The sequence below is a fragment of the Oncorhynchus mykiss genome, chromosome 9, assembly GCF_013265735.2.
Source record: "Oncorhynchus mykiss isolate Arlee chromosome 9, USDA_OmykA_1.1, whole genome shotgun sequence".
Taxonomy (NCBI): Eukaryota; Metazoa; Chordata; class Actinopteri; order Salmoniformes; family Salmonidae; genus Oncorhynchus; species Oncorhynchus mykiss.
The window spans coordinates 24901053-24921199 of NC_048573.1; the positions used below are offsets into that span (position 1 = coordinate 24901053).

Genomic DNA, 20147 nt, shown 5'->3' on the forward strand with positions numbered 1-20147 from the left:
GTATTGTATAGAATGTAATTGTATGCTGTAGTGTTAAGTTTTCCCTTCACTGGAACTAAGGGGCCTAGCCCGAACCATAAAAAACAGACCCACACTATTATTCCTCCTCCACCAAACGTTACAGTTGGCACTATACATTCGAACAGGTAGCGTTCTCCTGGCATCCGCCAAACCCAGATTCTTCAGTCGGGTTGCCAGATGGTGAAGTGGGATTCTTCACTCATGAGAACACGTTTCCACTGCTCTAGCATCCAATGGCGACCACTGCAGCCGACGCTTGGAATTGCGCTTGGTGATCTTAGGCTTGTGTTTTCATGAAGCTCCTGACAAACAGTTATTGTGCTGACGTTGTTTCCAGAGGCAGTTTGGAACTCGGTAGTGAGTGTTGCAACCGAGGACAGGTGAATTTAACATGCTACACGCTTGCTGTTGATCAAAGCAGCAACACCTGTGGTTTGTGCTGTAACGTGCAGCACATGGAATGTGGTCATGGAATTTCCAGAGGTGCTGGAGGTGAATTTTGCCCCTAAAATGGGATCAGCTTACTCTCCCCATTCCCCATAGGAGGTTAAGCGAAAACTGCCTGAGATCATCACTGATCTAACATTCTATACTTGGCAACGGCAGAACACATTGCAAGGATAGGTGGGTGGATAAAGGATGTATATAATTATGAATGCTTGGATTACTTAGCACCAGTATGTTAGATTTATTTCTTTGCATTTTTTTATACAGTGGGCCACAACTCTCTAGAAGGAAGATGTGTGGGTGGTTCAAAGGATGGATAGCTCTGCATGTGGATGGAACAAGAAGTGGTGGAAAAAGTACCCAATGTTCATACGTGTAAAAGTAAAGATACCTTAGTAGAAAATGACTCAAGTAAAATTGAGTCACCTCAGTAAAATAGAGTAATAGTCTAAAAGTATTTGGTTTTAAATATACTTAAGTATCACAAGTAAATGTTATTGCAAAAATGTACTTAAGTATCAGAAGTAAAAGTATAAATAATTTCAAATTGTTAATTTTAAGCAAACCAGACAGCACAATTTTAATGTTTAAAAAGAATGATGGATACACTCCAACACTCAGCCATAATTTACAAACAAACTATTTGTGTTTAGTGAGTCCGCCAGATCAGAGGCAGTAGGATGACCATGGATGTTCTCTTGATACGTGTATAAATTGGACCTTTTTCCAGTCCTGCTAATAATTCAAAACATAACAAGTACATTTGGGTGTCAGGGAAAATGTATGGAGTAAAAAGTATATTATTTTCTTTAGGAATGTAGTGAAGTAAATGTAACGATGTGCGCTGAGATTCGGGAAGCAAGTTCAGGGAGTGAGTGTTTTTTAATAAAATTAACAGACCATAATACAAAACAAGAACCTCGACCATACATACATACATACATACATAAAACAGAAACAATGACATCTGGGGAAGGAACCAAAGGGAGTGACATACAGTGCCTTGCGAAAGTATTCGGCCCCCTTGAACTTTACGACCTTTTGCCACATTTCAGGCTTCAAACATAAAGATATAAAACTGTATTTTTTTGTGAAGAATCAACAACAAGTGGGACACAATCATGAAGTGGAATGACATTTATTGGATATTTCAAACTTTTTTAACAAATCAAAAACTGAAAAATTGGGCGTGCAAAATTATTCAGCCCCTTTACTTTCAGTGCAGCAAACTCTCTCCAGAAGTTCAGTGAGGATCTCTGAATGATCCAATGTTGACCTAAATGACTAATGATGATAAATACAATCCACCTGTGTGTAATCAAGTCTCCGTATAAATGCACCTGCACTGTGATAGTCTCAGAGGTCCGTTAAAAGCGCAGAGAGCATCATGAAGAACAAGGAACACACCAGGCAGGTCCGAGATACTGTTGTGAAGAAGTTTAAAGCCGGATTTGGATACAAAAAAAATTCCCAAGCTTTAAACATCCCAAGGAGCACTGTGCAAGCGATAATATTGAAATGGAAGGAGTATCAGACCACTGCAAATCTACCAAGACCTGGCCGTCCCTCTAAACTTTCAGCTCATACAAGGAGAAGACTGATCAGAGATGCAGCCAAGAGGCCCATGATCACTCTGGATGACCTGCAGAGATCTACAGCTGAGGTGGGAGACTCTGTCCATAGGACAACAATCAGTCGTATATTGCACAAATCTGGCCTTTATGGAAGAGTGGCAAGAAGAAAGCAATTTCTTAAAGATATCCATAAAAAGTGTTGTTTAAAGTTTGCCACAAGCCACCTGGGAGACACACCAAACATGTGGAAGAAGGTGCTCTGGTCAGATGAAACCAAAATTGAACTTTTTGGCAACAATGCAAAACGTTATGTTTGGCGTAAAAGCAACACAGCTGAACACACCATCCCCACTGTCAAACATGGTGGTGGCAGCAACATGGTTTGGGCCTGCTTTTCTTCAGCAGTGACAGGGAAGATGGTTAAAATTGATGGGGAGATGGATGGAGCCAAATACAGGACCATTCTGGAAGAAAACCTGATGGAGTCTGCAAAAGACCTGAGACTGAGACGGAGATTTGTCTTCCAACAAGACAATGATCCAAAACATAAAGCAAAATGGATTGTGTCCCACTTGTTGTTGATTCTTCACAAAAAAAATACAGTTTTATATCTTTATGTTTGAAGCCTGAAATGTGGCAAAAGGTCGCAAAATTCAAGGGGGCCGAATACTTTCGCAAGGCACTGTATATAGGGCAGGTAATCAAGGAAATGATGGAGTCCAGGTGAGTCTGACGACGCGCATGTGTGCGTAACGATGGTGACAGGTGTGCGCCATAACGAGCAGCCTGGTGACCTAGAGGCTGGAGAAGGAGCACACGTGACAGTAAAAGTTGTCAAAAAAATAAATAGTGAAGTACAGATATCCACAGAAAATACTTAAGTAGTACTTTACACTACTGAATCTAAGTTATATTAGATGGCACCAGTTTATTGTAATATTTCAGTGTATTTTTATACAGCAATCCATATAACCCTCTCCTCTAACCCACTCAGTCTCCGTTTCCCTTCAGAAAAGTCTATTTTTGCCCCTCTGAGAGCTGCCCCGAACTTGTCCCCATGCCAAATACCGACGAGGATAAACTAGAAGACTGCATCCCTTCGCCTTTCCCCTGAGGGGACCGACTTAACCGGAACTCCGGTCCCCCCTTGTCTTCTCCCAATGTCCCTCAGTCAGCTCAGGTTCCCAGTATGACCAGTAGAACCAACCGTGCACTAGATCACACGGTCACAGAATTGAAAATTGAATATTACACTCAGGAAGTTAGGGAATGGGACTATCTCAATGTCAAGGCCCAGTGCTTCTCCATTCCTGTTAGTGCATTCCTGTTACAGTGCATTTTCCACATTTTGTTACAGTACAGCCTCATTCTAAAATTGATTAAATATGGTCTTCTTGGGTATGACGCGACAAGCTTGGCACACCTTGGCACCTTGGCACCTGTATTTTGTGAGTTTCTCCCATTCTTCTCTGCAGATCCTCTCAGCTCTCTCAGCTCTGTCAGTATGGATGGGGAGCGTCGCTGCCCATCCATACTATTTTCAGGTCTCTCCAGAGATGTTCGATATGGATCTAGTCCGGGCTCTGTCTGGGCCACTCAATGACATTCAGAGACTTGTTCTGAAGCTGCTCCTGCGTTGTCTTGGCTGTGTGCTTTGGGTCGTTGTCTTGTTGGAAGGTGAACCTTTGCCCCAGTATGAGGTCCTGAGCGCTCTGGAGCAGGTTTTCATCAAGGATCTCTGTACTTTAATCTGTTCTTCTTTGCCTCGATCCTGACTAGTCTCTCAGTCAATTCGCTGAAAAACAACCCCTCCACGCGTGATGCTTGGCATTCATGCCAAAGAGTTCAATCTTGGTTTCATCACACCAGAGAACCTTGTTTCTTATGGTCTGTGAGTCTTTAGGTGCCTTTTGGCAAACTCCAAGAGCACTGTTATGTGCCTTTTTACTGAGGAGTGGGTTTCATCTGTCCAGTCTACCATAAAGGCCTGATTGGTGGAGTGCTGCAGAGATGGTTGTACTTCTGGAAGGTTCTCCCATCTCCACAGAGGAGCTCTGTCAGAGTGACCATGGGGTTCTTGATCACCTCCCTGACCAAGGCCCTACTCCCCCGATTGCTCAGTTTGGCCGGGCGGCCAGCTCTATGAAGAGTCTTGGTAGTTCCAAACTTCTTCCATTTAAGAATGATGGAGGCCACTTTGTTCTTGGAGACCTTCAATGCTGCAGACATGTTTGGTACCCTTCCCCAGATCTGTGCCTCGACACAAACTTGTCTCGGAACTCTACAGACAATTCCTTCGACCTCATGGTTTGGTTTTTGCTCTGACATGCGCTCTCAACTGTGGGACCTTATATAGACAGGTGTGTGCCTTTCCAAATCATGTCCAATCAATTGAATTTACCACAGGTGGACTGCAATCAAGTTGTAGAAACATCTTAGGGATGATCAATGGAAACAGGATGCACCTAAGCTCAACTTTGAGTCTCATAGCAAAGGTTATGAATACTTTTGTAAATAAGGTATTTCTGTTTTTAATTTGAAATACATTTGTAAACATTTCTAACAAAACTGTTTTTGCTTTGTCATTATGGTGTATTGTGTGTAGATTGCTGAGTATTTTTTATTTATTTAATCAATTTTAGATTAAGGCTGTAACATAACAAAATGTGGAACTGAATACTTTCCGAAGGATACAGTACCAGTCAAAAGTTTACATTGTAGAATAATAGTGAAGAGATCAAAACTATGAAATAACACCAATGGAATGATGTAGTATCCAAAAAAGTGCTAAACAAATCAAAATATATTTTATAGTTGAGATTCTTCAAAGTAGTCACCCTTTGCCTTGATGACAGCTTTGCACACTTGGCATTCTCTCAACCAGCTTCATGAGGTAGTCACCTGGAATGCATTTCAATTAACAGGTTGCCTTGTTAAAAGTTTCTTCAAGGGCAGTCGCAAAAACCATCAAGCGATATAATGAAACTGGCTCTCATGCGGACCACCACAGGAAAGGAAGACCCAGAGTTACCTCTGCTGCAGAGGATAAATTCATTAGAGTTACCAGCATCAAGACCTTGCGAGTTGCACAGTGGCTATGTGCCACTAGAAATCCTGGTTCGAGTCCAGGCTCTGTCGCAGCTGCCCACGATCGGGAGACCTATGGGGCGGCATACAATTGACCCAGCGTCGTCAGGGTTAGGGGAGGGTTTGGCCGGCAGGGTTGTTCCTGTCCCATCACGCAGGGATTGGGCCGGGTGCAATGCACACTGACACGGTCGCCAGGTGTATGGTGCCTCCTCTGACACATTGGTACCGCTGGCTTCCGGGATAAGCGGGTGTTGTGTCAAGAAGCAGTGCGGCTTGACTGGGTTGTGTTTCTGAGGACGCACGGCTCTCGACCTTTGCCTCTCCCGAGTCCCTACAGGAGTTGCAGCGATGGGACAGGACTGTAACTACCAATTGGATACCACAAAATAGAAAAATGGGTAAAAAAATGTAATAATAGTAATATAAAAAATAGTTACCAGCCTCAGAAATTGCAGGGCAAATAACTGCTTCACAGAGTTTAAGTAACAGACACATCTCGACATCAACTGTTCAGACGAGACTGCGTAAATCAGGTCTTCATGGTCGAATTGCTGCAAAGAAACCACTACTAAAGGACACCAATAAGCAGAAGAGAATTGCTTGGGCTAAGAAACACTGGACATTAGACTTGTGGAAATCTGTCATTTGATCTGATGAGTCCAAATATGAGGTTTTTGGTTCCAACCGCTGTGTCTTTGTGAGACGCAGAGTAGGTGAACGGATGATCTCTGCATGTGTAGTTCCCACCGTGAAGCATTGAGGAGGAGGTGTGATGGTGTGGGGGTGCTTTGCTGGTGACACTGTCTGTGATTTATTTTGAATTCAAGGAACACTTAAGCAGCATGGCTACCACAGCATTCTGCATCTATATGCCATCCCATCTGGTTTGCGCTTAAGTGTCATTTGTTTTTCAACAGGACAATGACCCGACACACCTTCAGGCTGTGTAAGGGCTATTTGACCAAGAAGAATAGTGCTACAGCAGATGACCTGGCCTCCACAATCACCAGACCTCAACCCAATTGAGATGGTTTGGGATGAGTTGGACCGCAGAGTGAAGGAAATGCAGCCAACAAGTTCTCAGCATATGTGGGAACTCCTTCAAGATTGTTGGAAAAGCATTCCAGGTGAAGCTGGTTGAGAAAATGCCAAGAGTGTGCAAAGCTGTCATCAAAGCAACGGGTGGCTACTTTGAAGAATCTCAAATATAAAAAATGTTTATCACTTTTGTGGTTACTATATGATTCCATTTGTGTTATTTCATAGTTTTGATGTTTCATTATTAGGTGAGTAGGTGTGTCCAAACTTTTGACTGGTACTGTGTGAAATATATATATATATATAATCAGTGTTAGCCAGGCCATACTAGGGCAGCAGTGATGGTGATGCCATGTTAGCAAGGAGTTACTGTGTTCGCATTCCTCTCGCTGGAGATGTTTACCTTACTCATTCCTGATGCCCCATTTCTGTCAGGGTCAGACACACCATGCCCAGGCTACATAACAGTCAGAACTGAGTGTTTCCTCCTTGTTCTAGAGACCATATCAATTTAACCCTTCCTGACCCTTCGTAAATATACAGTCACATAATTTTTTTCTGAGGCATAATGTTCGCTCCATTAAGTAATTACTAGTGTCACTCTGAATGCAGATACGTCAGTGTGGTGGAACCATCAAAAATGCGTAACTTAATTTAGAATAGATTGGATAACATAGCTGGAATCTCAGACTTTCATAACAGGCCTACTGTACAGTGTGTGATGTTCAACGTTAAGCTGCAAACATAATCTTTGGGGTAAATCAGTTGAGGAACATTGAGGAAGACTGAACTGGTCCATGCAAGACACATATTCAGACACAGGACACAGGTGACCTTGCATCCTAGTTGACTATGATGGAGGAGAGGCTCCCCTCCCATGAGCCTCGAGGGCGTGCAGAGTTAGAGTTTGCCACATAAGATGCTACCACACCCTCGTCCAGCTTTCTCCCCCCTTTCACTCCCACACACTTATAAAATGAATGGGTTTCCCAACCTGAAACTTGTAATTATCCCAGATTCCTCCCCCTTAGTCTCCACCAAAATAGTCCCACTACAGAGAGATAAATCTTGAAGGGTTGCATGCAGTGTTTTGAAAATTTGGGGTCATCTTATTTGGGTGGTTTTGTTGTAGCGAGCCTTGTGATTTGTGGGCTTGGATTTTTTCAGCGCATACGGAAAGTATTCATACCCCTTGACTTTTTCCACATTTTATTACGTTACAGCCTTATATAGTTTTCCTCATCAGTCTACACACAATACCCCATTATGACAAAGCGAAAACAAGTTTTTAGAAATGTTTGCAAATTTATTCAAAATAAAAAAAATACCTTATTTACAAAAGTATTCAGACCCTTTGCTATGAGACTCGAAATTGAGCTCAGGTGCATCCTGTTTTCATTGATCATCCTTGAGATGTTTCTACAACTTGGAGTCCACCTGTGGTAAATTCAATTGATTGGACCTGATTTGGAAAGGCACACACCTGTCTATATAAGGTCCCACAGTTGTCAGCGCATGTCAAAGAAAAAACCAAGCCATGAGGTTGAAGAAATTGTCTGTAGAGCTCCGAGACAGGATTGTGTCGAGGCACAGATCTGTGGAAGGGTACCAAAATACCAAAACAACTCTGCAGCATTTAAGGTCCCCAAGAACACAGTGGCATCCTTAAATGGAACCACCAAGACTCTTCCTAGAGCTGGCCGCCTGGCCAAACTGAGCAATCGGGGGAGAAGGGCCTTGGTCAGGGGGTTGACCAAGAACTGATGGTCACTCAGACGGCGCTCCAGAGTTCCTCTGTGGAGATGAGAGAATCTTCCAGAAGGACAACCACCTCAGCAGTACTCCACCAATCAGGTCTCTATGGTAGAGTGGCCAGGCGGGAGCCACTCCTCAGTAAAAGGCAGATGACAGTGTGCTTGGAGTTTGCCAAAAGGCACGTAAAGGACTCTCCGACCATGAGAAACATTTTTCTCTGGTCTGATGAAACCAAGATTGAGCTCTTTGGCCTGAATACCAAGCATCATGCCTGGAAGAAACCTGGCACCATCCCTATGGTGGTGGCAGATCCATGCTGTGAGGATGTTTTTTAGCGGCAGGGACTGAGAGACTTGTCAGGATCGAGGGAAAGATGAACGGAGAAAAGTACAGAGAGATCCTTGATTGAAACCTGCTCCAGAGCCCGGACTTGAACCCGATCGAACATCATTGGAGAGACCTGAAAATAGCTGTGCAGCAATGCTCCCCATCCAACCTGACGGAGCTTGAGAGGATCTGCAGAGAAGAATGGGAGAAACTCCCAAAATACAGGTGTGCCAAGCTTGTAGCCTCATATTAGTTCGCAACGAGCCATGCGGCCCAAACTGTTGCAAATACCCTGACTCTGCGTGCAATGAACGCAAGAGAATTGACACAATTTCACCTGGTTAATATTGCCTGCTAACCTGGATTTCTTTTAGCTAAATATGCAGGTTTAAAAATATATACTTCTGTGTATTGATTTTAAGAAAGGCATTGATGTTTATGGTTAGGTACAGTCGTGCAACGATTGTGCTTTTTTCGCAAATGCGCTTTTGTTAAATCATCCCCCGTTTGGCGAAGTTGGCTGTCTTTGTTAGGAAGAAATAGTATTCACACATTTCGCAACGAGCCAGGCGGCCCAAACTGCTACATATACCCTGACTCTGTTGCAAGAGAAGTGACACATTTTCCGTAGTTAAAAGAAATTCATGTTAGCAGGCAATATTAACTAAATATGCAGGTTTAAAAATATATACTTGTGTATTGATTTTAAGAAAGGCATTGACGTTTATGGTTAGGTACATGTTGGAGAAACGACAGTCCTTTTTTGCGAATGCGCACCGCACCGATTATATGCAAGATATATTCTAGATAAACTAATAATATCATCAACCATGTGTAGTTAACTAGTGATTATGATTGATTGATTGATTGTTTTTTATAAGATACGTTTAATGCTAGCTAGCAACTTACCTTGGCTTCTTTCTGCATTCGCGTAACAGGCAGGCTCCTCGTGGAGTGCAATGTAAAGCAGGTGGTTAGAGCATTGGACTAGTTAAGGTTTCAAGATTGAATCCTCGAGCTGACAAGGTAAAAATCTGTTGTTCTGCCCCTGAACAAGGCAGTTAACCCACCGTTACTAGGCCATCATTGAAAATGGGAATGTGTTCTTAACTGACTTGCCGAGTTAAATAAAGGTGTTAAATTTTTTTTTTTTAATCGGCCAAATCGGTGTCCAAAAATACCGAATTCCGATTGTTATGAAAACTTAAAATCGGCCCTAATTAATCGGCCATTCCAATTAATCGGTCGACCTCCACTGTGTATACACACACACACACACCCACACACACACACACACAAACGTTATCCACACACACCAGCTCAGGGGGACAATGGTTGCTGTTTACATGCAAATTTAGAAAGATCTTAAATGACAGTAAAAGGCCCTTCATGCATTCATCTTAAGATAGCTAGGTGAGACAACCACGTATCACAATCGTAAAAAGTCGGTGCTAGTAGGAAAGGACAATTGCAATTTTTTCTATGTATTTTTTTAAAAGACAGACTTATTTAAGATACTCTTTGAAGAGTTGTTGTTTTAGAAGTTTTTCGGAAGATGGGCAGGGACTCTGCTGCCCTAGCATCGGGAAAGCTGGTTCCACCATTGTGGTGCCAGTCATCTAACCATCGTTCATGAGCTCATCATCACATCTGAGCTGATGATACACAGTGTGTATCAGACCTACAATGGCTTTGTCGTGCCAATAACATTTTTGGACACAAGTCATAATCTCTAAAGAACACAACACAAGGCTGTCTCTCTGTCTGGGGGTTTCTTCAGTTGGTTGCATATCGCCAGAGGAGTCTCTCTTCTCTCTCTTCTCCTCACTCGGTTGGGGAAGAAATGTCTCTTCCATCTTATCAGTCGCTGTGTCCTTGCCCTCCCTCCCTCAAAAGGAAGTGGCTTCCAAGGCTTTCTCTTGTAATTATTTTCTGGAGGCATAGTTTGTTGTCTGCCATGAGATAGCAGGCAGAGATTAGTTGTCTTCTTCAATTTGAGATTGATTTGTTTAGAACTCGACCAGTGCTGCCTGGGTCTCGTTGACATTGGAGTGTTGTTGTTTTTTGCATAGGAATACAGGGAGGATATAGGGAGGAAAGGAAATATTTGATTAATTGATTTGGCTCTGGTTGTGGGGAATGTTGGCTCAGTGTCATTAAGTCCACTTTTGGAGTCTCATCATAAAATGCCTTCAGTTTAATGATTAGAAGCCCTGGGACCCAAAAGACAATGGTTGGGACAGACTAAGGCATTTTGGGAAATGTCAGTAATCAATTGTGGCATTTTTCTGCAAGGCTTTCTTCTTACAGCCAGTTAATTCAGCAAGGTAGACTGGTAAGCATGACAGTTGGATGAGGAGCAGATCTAAAGAGATGCTTTACGTGAAACCAAAACATATTGATTGGTTACTGCTTGTTTGTGTTGTGTGAAGTTTGTACACATTCTCAGAGCTAAATTGACATTAACTCACCAACCCTGAACTGTCTACCCCAACATGTGAAAGAGTCAAGAGGTCAGGAGGGCTGTTTTTATTCTGATTATTCATCAGGGTCTGACTAATTTTGTCTATTTTCACCAGATTGTAATTACAGCTTGTCAGATGTTATTTATTATTATACACACCCTCTCACTCTTCCCTCTTCTCTCGCTCTCACTCTTTTGAAACTGATAAACATGCAGCTACTCTTCCCGCGAGTCTATTCATCAGCAGCAGCTAATGGGGATCCTAATACAATAGTAAAATGCGTAGACTATAATATATAATGTTTGAAAGCACTAGGACAGGATAAAATCCACCCTAAAATCTTGCATGTTAAGAAGTACTGCATGTGAAAGCACGATTACACTGCACTTTCAGGTCATGAGGCAACGGGTGTTTAGAGAGGAATTAAATGCAATCAGGCTTGTCCATTAGCTATGGGAAACCCTCAGAATGGGCCACCCATGTTAAGGAAAATAGAGTGGGTCCAAAGCAATCTGCAGACAGATCCCAGAGATTGCCAAAAAGCAGCAGAAATGCGACTCAGTCCGACTCCAATGACAAAGGTTTGCAAACGTATTTTCCTTCTAGTAGAACCAGTCAAATAGTTGACATGATTATTTTCATGAAATCATACATTGTTTTCTTGGTTAAAGCAATTGTCCATTGATTTTGAAGTTGTAGTTGATAGTTATGGTGGGACAAATTATAGCTGACTGGTGCAACCTGATGAGGATAAATAAACTGGAGCAGGAATTTAAGGATTTTAATAAATACTAAATCTGATTGAACATTCATCTGGTTTCAATTTAGCAGTGACTCCAGCCTTCACGAAGCAATGAATATAGAATACTGTGCCTGGAAACAAAGGAGGGGGGGGGGGGGGGTTTATTTCATCTGAATCCCTAACGCCCTATGGCGGCAGAGGCTGTACTGTATTGCTCGTGTGGATTGCCACGGTAACAAAAAGCACAGGAGTATAGGGGAACAGAGCTTCCCCTGTCTGGTACCTCGTCACATTTCCCCGGCTCGCTCTGACTTGTACAGACATGGTGGCAGCGTTTGGGTGGGGAGTGTTCAGGTATGCGCTCAGACACACATCTGTCTGCCTGTTAGCATACACCAGACTCTGAGAATAATGAGTCTCAAAAAGAGACTCTCCTTCAAGAAAACCTGGTATTTCAACACTGTAAGTAAACTTCTGACAACTTTATAGGACAGTTTCACTCTTTTGTCTGGTGGTGGTGAGGGACTCAGCTGCTTTAGTCATTACTTTCCACAGTTATGATTTGGGAGAGGAACTGTGAAGGCTGTGAAGGCATTTCTCTCTCTGGCTCTACTGGTGTGATCGACAGAGTTCATCTCTCTTAACACGGTTCTAGGGACACGAGCATGCCTAAACAAGTCAAGAAGTGTGATGTGATTTGAATGTGTGGTGTTTAGGACAAAGCCTCATCAGTGTTGGAAATGTATGCATAGCTTGCGCCCACCATACTGTATGTTAATACTTACATTGGAAAAGTCGTTTTTTTCTTTCTCTTAACCTGATTGGGCTTGTACGTTGTCGCACCTGATATGTTCTTTACATCCCCCATGGCTTCACTTTGTCTTTATATCTTCTTTGTCATGCTTCAATGGATTGCACTATCCGATATTGCCTACATTACTTTTGAGATATCCCTGTATAATCTGTGCCCCCTGGAGCTCTCTACCAGCACCTAGGCTATATGAAAACCTCATAACATGTCTTTTCCAAATAGTGGATTAGGACCCGCTGGGGTTGGATCGCTAAAGCCTGGATTGTAGCTAGAAACATAGCTTTGTCTATTTTGTAAGACCTTTGTTGGCTCCTAATGATATTATGCTCAAGGCTTGTCCTGCCTAGTGCCACCCATGGATAGAGCTTGTCTGCGGGGCGTCACTGGAGGTGTGAACAGAGGAAGAGAGCAGAGCAGTTGAGACAACAGAAGTGGCCAGCCTTCACTTGATCTCTTCACAGGGCTGTATTGCTGTGGAAGCAATAACGAGCTGGAAAACACACCGAGGTGTATGTGTGGTCTCATTAACCCCTGTAGGCTGCTAAACACTCACACACACACACACACTCCGTTTCATTAATCAACAGAGCTGTAACAACTTTAATAGGTGTGGCGAAAACTTTAGCCTTCATGATGTTAAAGGCAACCTGACGTGACTTGTGACGTGACCTGATGTTTTCATTCATCAGAAATAGTTCTCATATGACACATAGTAATTTAGAAGGGCAGGTATTAGATTGGCTAACATCCGCAGTGTGTCATGATGAGATTTACTGTGACATGCTCTCCTATGAGTCGTCATGAGTGAAAGATTGGTTGGGAAGGGAGTTCATTATCCTCGAGAACAGGATATGGCTGACATCTCAACTCTTTGAACACCAATCTCAAACTACTACTAGGTCTGTACAGGCTACGACTCTAGTGACTCCCCTGTATAATTTAATGGTTTCAGTAGGGACTTTTTACGAGTTCAAACATGCCAAGACATATGTCATAGATGATGGTGGTCTAGTTTAGAATGAAACATGGTTTCTGGAGACTACTGTGTATTTAGGGTGGGGGTTTAGGTGCAAGAGCTGCTGCTACTACTGAAGCAACAGTCGTTTTGAGCAGGTGCTCTCTACATTTTCTTCCTCCATTTTCTATTGACCTATTCATCTTCTCTCTATATGTGGTCTAGCCACCACAAAAGAGGCCCAGGCTGTATGTGTCATGTCTGCTCCCACTCCCCCCCCCCACCCGGCGTTTGAGGGCGCCAAGCTGCCCTGCATCACGCACTCCTGCCATCTACTACACACACCTGCCTTCCCTCATCATGCGCTCACCTGGACTCATTCATCACCTGTTTATTTCCTCCCCTATATTTGTCAGTTCCCTTGCTCTGTTCACTGCTGCTGCATGGATTGTTCTTTGTCTGTATTACTCGTTTGCTGACCCTGTTCCTGTTCCATGTCCGTTCTATATTAAATATTTGACTCACCGTACCTGCTTCGTCTCTCCAGTGTCATTCCATGTGACAGTATGGGGTTGGTTCAGCAGCCTTGTGGTTGTTGAGTGAAGACTAGATGTTGTGGTTCTTGGGACTACACTCTCTTCACCTCTGTGAGAGGGGGAAAACACTGATGCGACATTTACATGTGGTCACCATCACTCCCATAATGGAATGGACCACAATGGGTGCACATGACGGTGATCCTTACCCCAACATGGTCAATCAACATTAGCCAGCCACTGACTGACTGGGAATGGGCAGGTACAAAATATGTCTGGTCATATTCCTCAAGTCATTGATTAATGTTATTTTAGATGCATAAATGACTCCCAGCTGTGGCCAATAGTAGATCCACAAAGAAAGGATATCTTATTATGCACTCCTTTAACTTAAAACATTGCTAATTAGGCCTATGCATAGAAATATTTTTTATGAATTTCAAATCAAATGTCATTGGTCACATACACATGGTTTTCAGATGTTATTGCGAGTGTATCGAAATGCTTATGTTATGTTGATGACAACTTTCAAATCTCTTCAATTTCAACTTTCAAGTCTCTAGATCTGATTTATATTCCACAATATTGTTGAAATCCATTGAAATCCAAAATCAGTGCTTGAATTATCTCAAGCATTTGCCTTGCTGGAAGTGCCCTGTCTAGACATATATCCCAGCACATTCACAATTCGAAGTGGCTTCTCGAATGCTCATCGGGCATCAGTCTCTCTTTCTTAATGAATCCTCCAACACACTGATTTAAAGAGTGTTCTTGGAAAGAATGATGCTCCACTCATTTCCTTTGCGGCATGTTAAAATATTGTAATTTTTTTGCTCTAAATCTTTATTTTCTATCTAAACTGATGTTAACAGCTATAGCTGGCTTTCCTTCCAGCAATGTCTTCTAATTCTGTTTGCCATGTGAATATATAAAATCAAGTCAGGCATTGGTTGTGTGAGAGCATCACGCTAATAAATATGCCAGCCAAATACCAACACTTTGGTGAAATGCAATTGTTGAGTCTTTCCCGAAGACGCTTGTTGGAATGACTCTTCACTCTGTGACCTATAGCCTTGTATAGACCTTTATAGCCCACTCAGCCCCTGAATTAGCATGAGAAAAGTGGCCCATTACTGCAAGCAACGGCCTCTAAGTGGCTCCTCATAATGACTTCTGATCTGATCATGACACCAGCGAGAGGGATTGTGCTACTTCTTGGTCTTTCTTGTGTCTGTGTGTGTGAAAGAGAGTGTGTGTGTGTGTTTGTCTGTGTGTTTCTCTCGTTCTTTCTCTGAGTATGTTCTAGTGTGTTCAAGACGTGTGAGTCGTAGGTGGTGAATGTGTGTGGTGAGGGGCGGGCCACGATCTTGGGGTGTGAACAGCTGTGTGTGCAGAGGCCCTTGGTCCACCCATATCCCTACATTAATGGCCCCTGATTAGAGAACAGGGGCCCTCCCCTTGCAGTAACACACACACGCACACTGGTGGGATGTCTGGAGAGACACTGTTTTTCAGGCTCCAGTAGTTCCTTGCCTCAGAGCAGGAGGAGGACATGAGGGCAGCTTCTCACTCATGTCTCTCTTTGTTCTCTTTCAGTCGACTGCTTCCTCAGATGCTGGTGAGTACATTTATCTTTTCTTTTCATTACACCCATTCTGACATTTAGCTACTTTATCTGTGATATCAAAACACAGCAAATAGATTTGTGGCTTGCAGCTGTATGTAATAGCTGTAACTAACTGACCAAATTAGTTTTAAATTAAGTTCAACTAATAGTTCCTAAACAAGCCCCGGACCAAATGAGACATTTTGTCCCGCCATACACTCTTACAAAAAAAGGGTTTCAAGAAGTGTTCTGCGGCTCTTAGTTCCAGGTAGAACTCTTTTGGGTTCCATGTGGAAAGGGTTCTACATGGAACCCAAGAGGGTTCTACCTGTGACCAAAAGGGTTCTACCTGGAACTAAGAGTGGTTATCCTTTGAGGACAGCCAAAGAACCCATTTTGGTTCTAGATAGCACCTTTTTTCTAAGAGTGTAGACCCTTTTGTAGAACAATAATGGTCACTTTTGTGTGCATTTGTTTAGAATGCGACTTTCTCGGTTTCCAGTTCATTTTTATTACACTTTCCACCACACGCAATTCGGAAGTTATTGAATAAAACAGGCACACAGAATATGATGTCAACCTATTTATTTACGACTAACAAAAGGCGCTTGTGCTGGGGTTTTAGGGTTTGGGCTTTGGTGTTTGCTGTCTGTTCCCCATTTCACAGACGTTTAATAATGTTTGCTGAACGCCACGGTCAATGGAGCCTCGGCATTGCCGCTGCTTACCTTATTTTCTGAGGTTTTGGTTCAGACACCCTATGCTATTTACCCTGAAAACCATCTCATTAACAAAGCAACACAGGCCCCATATTTTCTCTCTGCTGGCAAACACAATATTCCCAACACCCGAATCTAATACAGCTAACTCCAAACCAAATATCTTGTCAACTCCAAACCAAATATAATGTCACCGAGGTCAATTGGCAGAGTTGAAATAAAAATATAAACAAGTGTCTGGGACAAATGGATTGCTGCGATAGAAAATGGAATACGACTCTTGCGTCTTTAGATGTAATGATCTGTAAAATCAGCTTTTTTTATGCCTCTGTTGGCACATGTACTGATTCATCTGGGTGAATTGGCTAACAAAGGCATGAGATGCTATAGTTAGACTGCATGCCGTGACATTACTCACAGCATTGTAAAGTAGTCAGTCACGAACAGTCATGATTTGGTGTCCAACGTGTCATGTAATATTTGCAATAGCATTAAGAAACGTTGCTAGATAAACCTCAATTGAAACTACATCTATTTGTAATTCTTCCTGTGCTTCTGCATCATTAGATACCTTGGTGCTGGAGGCTATGGATTAATCTTAGATTATTCTCAGTGTAGTGTTTTCAGAGAACTCCCAACAGAGGCTATTCAAATTCCTCAATGTTGTTAGCCTTGGCAGATCGTGAACACTTGTCTTGTCTGACATTGACCATTCAAGGGCATTTTGGTAACACACCCTGCAGTCTTCCTTTTGTGTTTTTGCTATTGTGCTTTCTCTGATTGGTGGGACTTACAGCCATGAAATTGCCATCTGGTGCCATGATAGCAAGTACTAACTGTGAGTCCTTAGAAGTACTCGGCCTAGTTGTCTAGATTCCACAGCTCCAAAGCTATTCCCTTCTTTTGGGTGTTTGTAAAGACCCAGAGTAATAGCCTCGTCCCCCGTCTTTTAGTGTATAGTGATCATGTCCCCCCGTGTGTGTCCCTGAATTACCTCTGCTGTAGACGATGGTGGCAGGGTGCAATATAATGGTGGTGGGTTGCAGCACTATAACGGCTGTTGTTGTCAGAGCAGTCACTGTCACTAACCCCTTGTCCCCTAACCAATCAATCAGTCAAATGTACTGTGGCCCCGTCCGACGAAATCCCAGGAGAGAGCCAACCAGGCAGGATATAACCCCACTCACTTTGCCAAAACGTGATGCACCCCTCCTAGGGACGGCATGGGAGAGCACTAGCAAGCCAATGACTCAGCCACTGTAATACAATCAGAGGCAGAGAATCCCGGTGGAGAGAGAGAGAGGAGTCGGCCAGGCAGAGACAGCAAGTGTGTTTCGTCACTCCAGTGCCTTGCAACTGCCTTAGCAGTTAAGACCTAAAGATTGCATCACTCAAATGGATTGACAGACCATTCCATAAAAATGGAGCTCTATAGGAGAAGGCCCTTCCTCCAGCTGTTTGCTTAGATATTCTAGGAACAATAAGGAGGCCTATGTCTTGTGACCGTAGCATATGTGTAAGTATGTACGGCAGGACCAAATCAGAGACATAGGCAGTAGCAAGTCCATGTAATGCTTTTTAGGTTAGCAGTAAAACCTTGAAAACAGGAAGCCAGAGGCTAGCACTGTAGTAATATGATTGAATTTTCTGCTTCTAGACAAGATTCTAGCAGCCGTATTTAGCACTAGCTGAAGTTTATTTAGTGCTATATCCGGATAGTCGGAGAGTAGAGCATTGCAGTAGTCTAATCTTGAAGTGACAAAAGCAGCAGGTCTCTTTGTTTCTTGGGACCTAGAACTAGCATCTCTGATTTGTCCGTGTTTAAAAGCAAAACATTTGCCGCTATCCACTTCCTTATGTCTGAAACAGGCTTCCAGGATAGGCAATTTCGGGGCTTCACCGTGTTTCAATAAAATGTACAGCTGGCTGTGTGCCATCTGCATAGAAGTTAACATTGTGTTTCCGAATGACCAAGAGGTAGCGTATATAGTGAAAACAATAGTGGTCCTAAAACAGAACCTTGAGGAATTCGTCTTCAGGAAGGCAGTGAGTTGCTGAGCAACAGCTCTTTTTTTTTAAACGAGAGGAATGGGAAATTTGATATAGGCCGATTTAGGTTTTTACATGTTCCGGGTCAAGGTTTGGCTTTTTCAGGAGAGGATTTATTATTGCCTCTTTTAGTGAGTTAGGTACACATCCTAATCATTTTTTCTACCCCTTTTCTCTCTCCAGACTATGGTGGTGGTGTGCAGCTCCAGGGCTGCTGCAGCCAGAGCAGTCTGAACAGCAACAGCAGTCTGCCCGGCGCCGGCAGCCACAAGAGGCTGTCAGAGCGCCGGGTGGCCAGCTGGGCTGCCTGCTTCGAGCGCCTGCTCCAGGACCCCATTGGCGTCTGCTACTTCTCAGTACGTACAGTAAAGAACACATTTTATTTCACTGGGAGTTTTAGTTTAGTTATGTGATCTGAAATTCAACGAAATTAACAGTTAATTATCTCTCTCATTCTCAATTTGTTAGCTGAAATCAATCTACCTCAGGCATCCAAACGTGTTCTGTGGGATAGAATTAGCAGTACGCTTTACAGCTAATCAACTGGGAAATTGAGTTTTAGTTTGCATGTTATGAAATGTTACAGTTAACTCTCTGATTTTCCATTCTGTTGGATTAAATCAAATACGAAGCTAATTAGACATGAAAACATTATCTTCTGTGGAATAGAAGCAATAGTTAACTATATAGCCAACCAACACAACCAGAACATTTACCAGGCTTATTGCAAGTGTGATAAAGCTGTGGCTTGTGTCTCCGCAGGAATTCCTCAAAAAGGAATTCAGTGAGGAGAATATCTTGTTCTGGCAGGCCTGTGAATACTTCAGTCAGGTACCTGCAACAGACAAAAAGCAGGTAAGCTTATTCCCCTTACTCAACACCAAGACCAAACTATACTTCCCTATCTAGTCCAGTTCAGAAGTCCATATAGGTTTTAGATGTCATGGACTGGATAGAAAAATCCCTCCGTTGTGAGGGCTGATCATGGCTTAAAGTTAAAAACCATTCCCCTTTATATCACTGGGTTATGTCATGGTTGTGTGTGTTTATAAAACCTCTTCCTCTCCTCCCCAGTTATCCCAGAGGGCGGGGGAGATTTACAACAGCTTCCTGTCCAGTAAGGCTACCACGCCGGTCAACATCGACAGTCAGGCCCACCTGGCTGATGACGTCCTCACATCCCCATGTCCAAACATGTTCAAGGCTCAGCAGTTACAGGTGAGGGGACCAACTGCCTACTATATGTTATACCCTAACATTAACTCCTAATCCAAGCCTAAAATAGCCCTTTTCCTTGAGTGGGCCAGCAAAATGTTCCCACTTGTCTGAATTTTCCTTGTTTTACGGTCCCCACAAAGATAGTAAAACCAAGAACACACACACACACACACAGCTAGGAGCAGCACAGTGTCAACTGCAGGGCTGCGCTGCTGGAGCATTGTTATGATTCAGTGCTATGTGTGAATGTTCTTTTACTGCTTTACTCCAGTACAAAATGTTTTATGCCCAGTGTCGTTTTTTCCAACCATCTGCCTGTTTCCAAAAGGGCTATTGTGCTTCAGGACCAAACACAAACTAGCATACACCCCCCCCCCCCCCCACACACACACACACACACACACTCAGGCCTTTACAATGTTGTTTTAGGTCTGTACAATGTTACAAACGTGACCGAATCATAGCTGTTATGACATATGTCATAACACCTGTCATAACCATTTGTGACCATTCACAAGACAAGATCATTTTCTCTCCCTATTTTTTTCTGTAGATCTTCAACCTGATGAAGTTTGACAGCTACTCCCGGTTCCTCAAGTCTGGCCTGTACCAGGAGTGCATGCTGGCCGAGGTGGAGGGACGACCATTACCCGACCCTTACCAGATCCCCTGTAGCCCCGCTCCCTCCAAGCACAGTGCCAGCTCCGGCCACTCCACACCGAATAAGGTACCCTTACCATAGTAACCATAACAGCCAAAAGGGCATCTGGTATTGTCTTAGTAACCACTTTGGG

The 20147-nt window shown here is 43.1% G+C and overlaps 1 protein-coding gene across 4 annotated transcripts in view; it reads left to right on the forward strand.

The window, feature by feature from the left end:
- Nucleotides 1-20147, forward strand: part of LOC110531788 (regulator of G-protein signaling 12) — a 79327-nt gene that overhangs the window by 28281 nt on the left and 30899 nt on the right. For all 4 annotated transcript variants that reach the window (XM_036987656.1, XM_036987657.1, XM_036987655.1 and 1 more), the window contains exons 4-8: nt 15358-15379; nt 18319-18491; nt 18898-18990; nt 19210-19353; nt 19907-20080. In XM_036987656.1, the coding sequence (XP_036843551.1) occupies nt 15358-15379; nt 18319-18491; nt 18898-18990; nt 19210-19353; nt 19907-20080 (606 nt within the window). The remainder of the gene's footprint in view (nt 1-15357; nt 15380-18318; nt 18492-18897; nt 18991-19209; nt 19354-19906; nt 20081-20147) is intronic.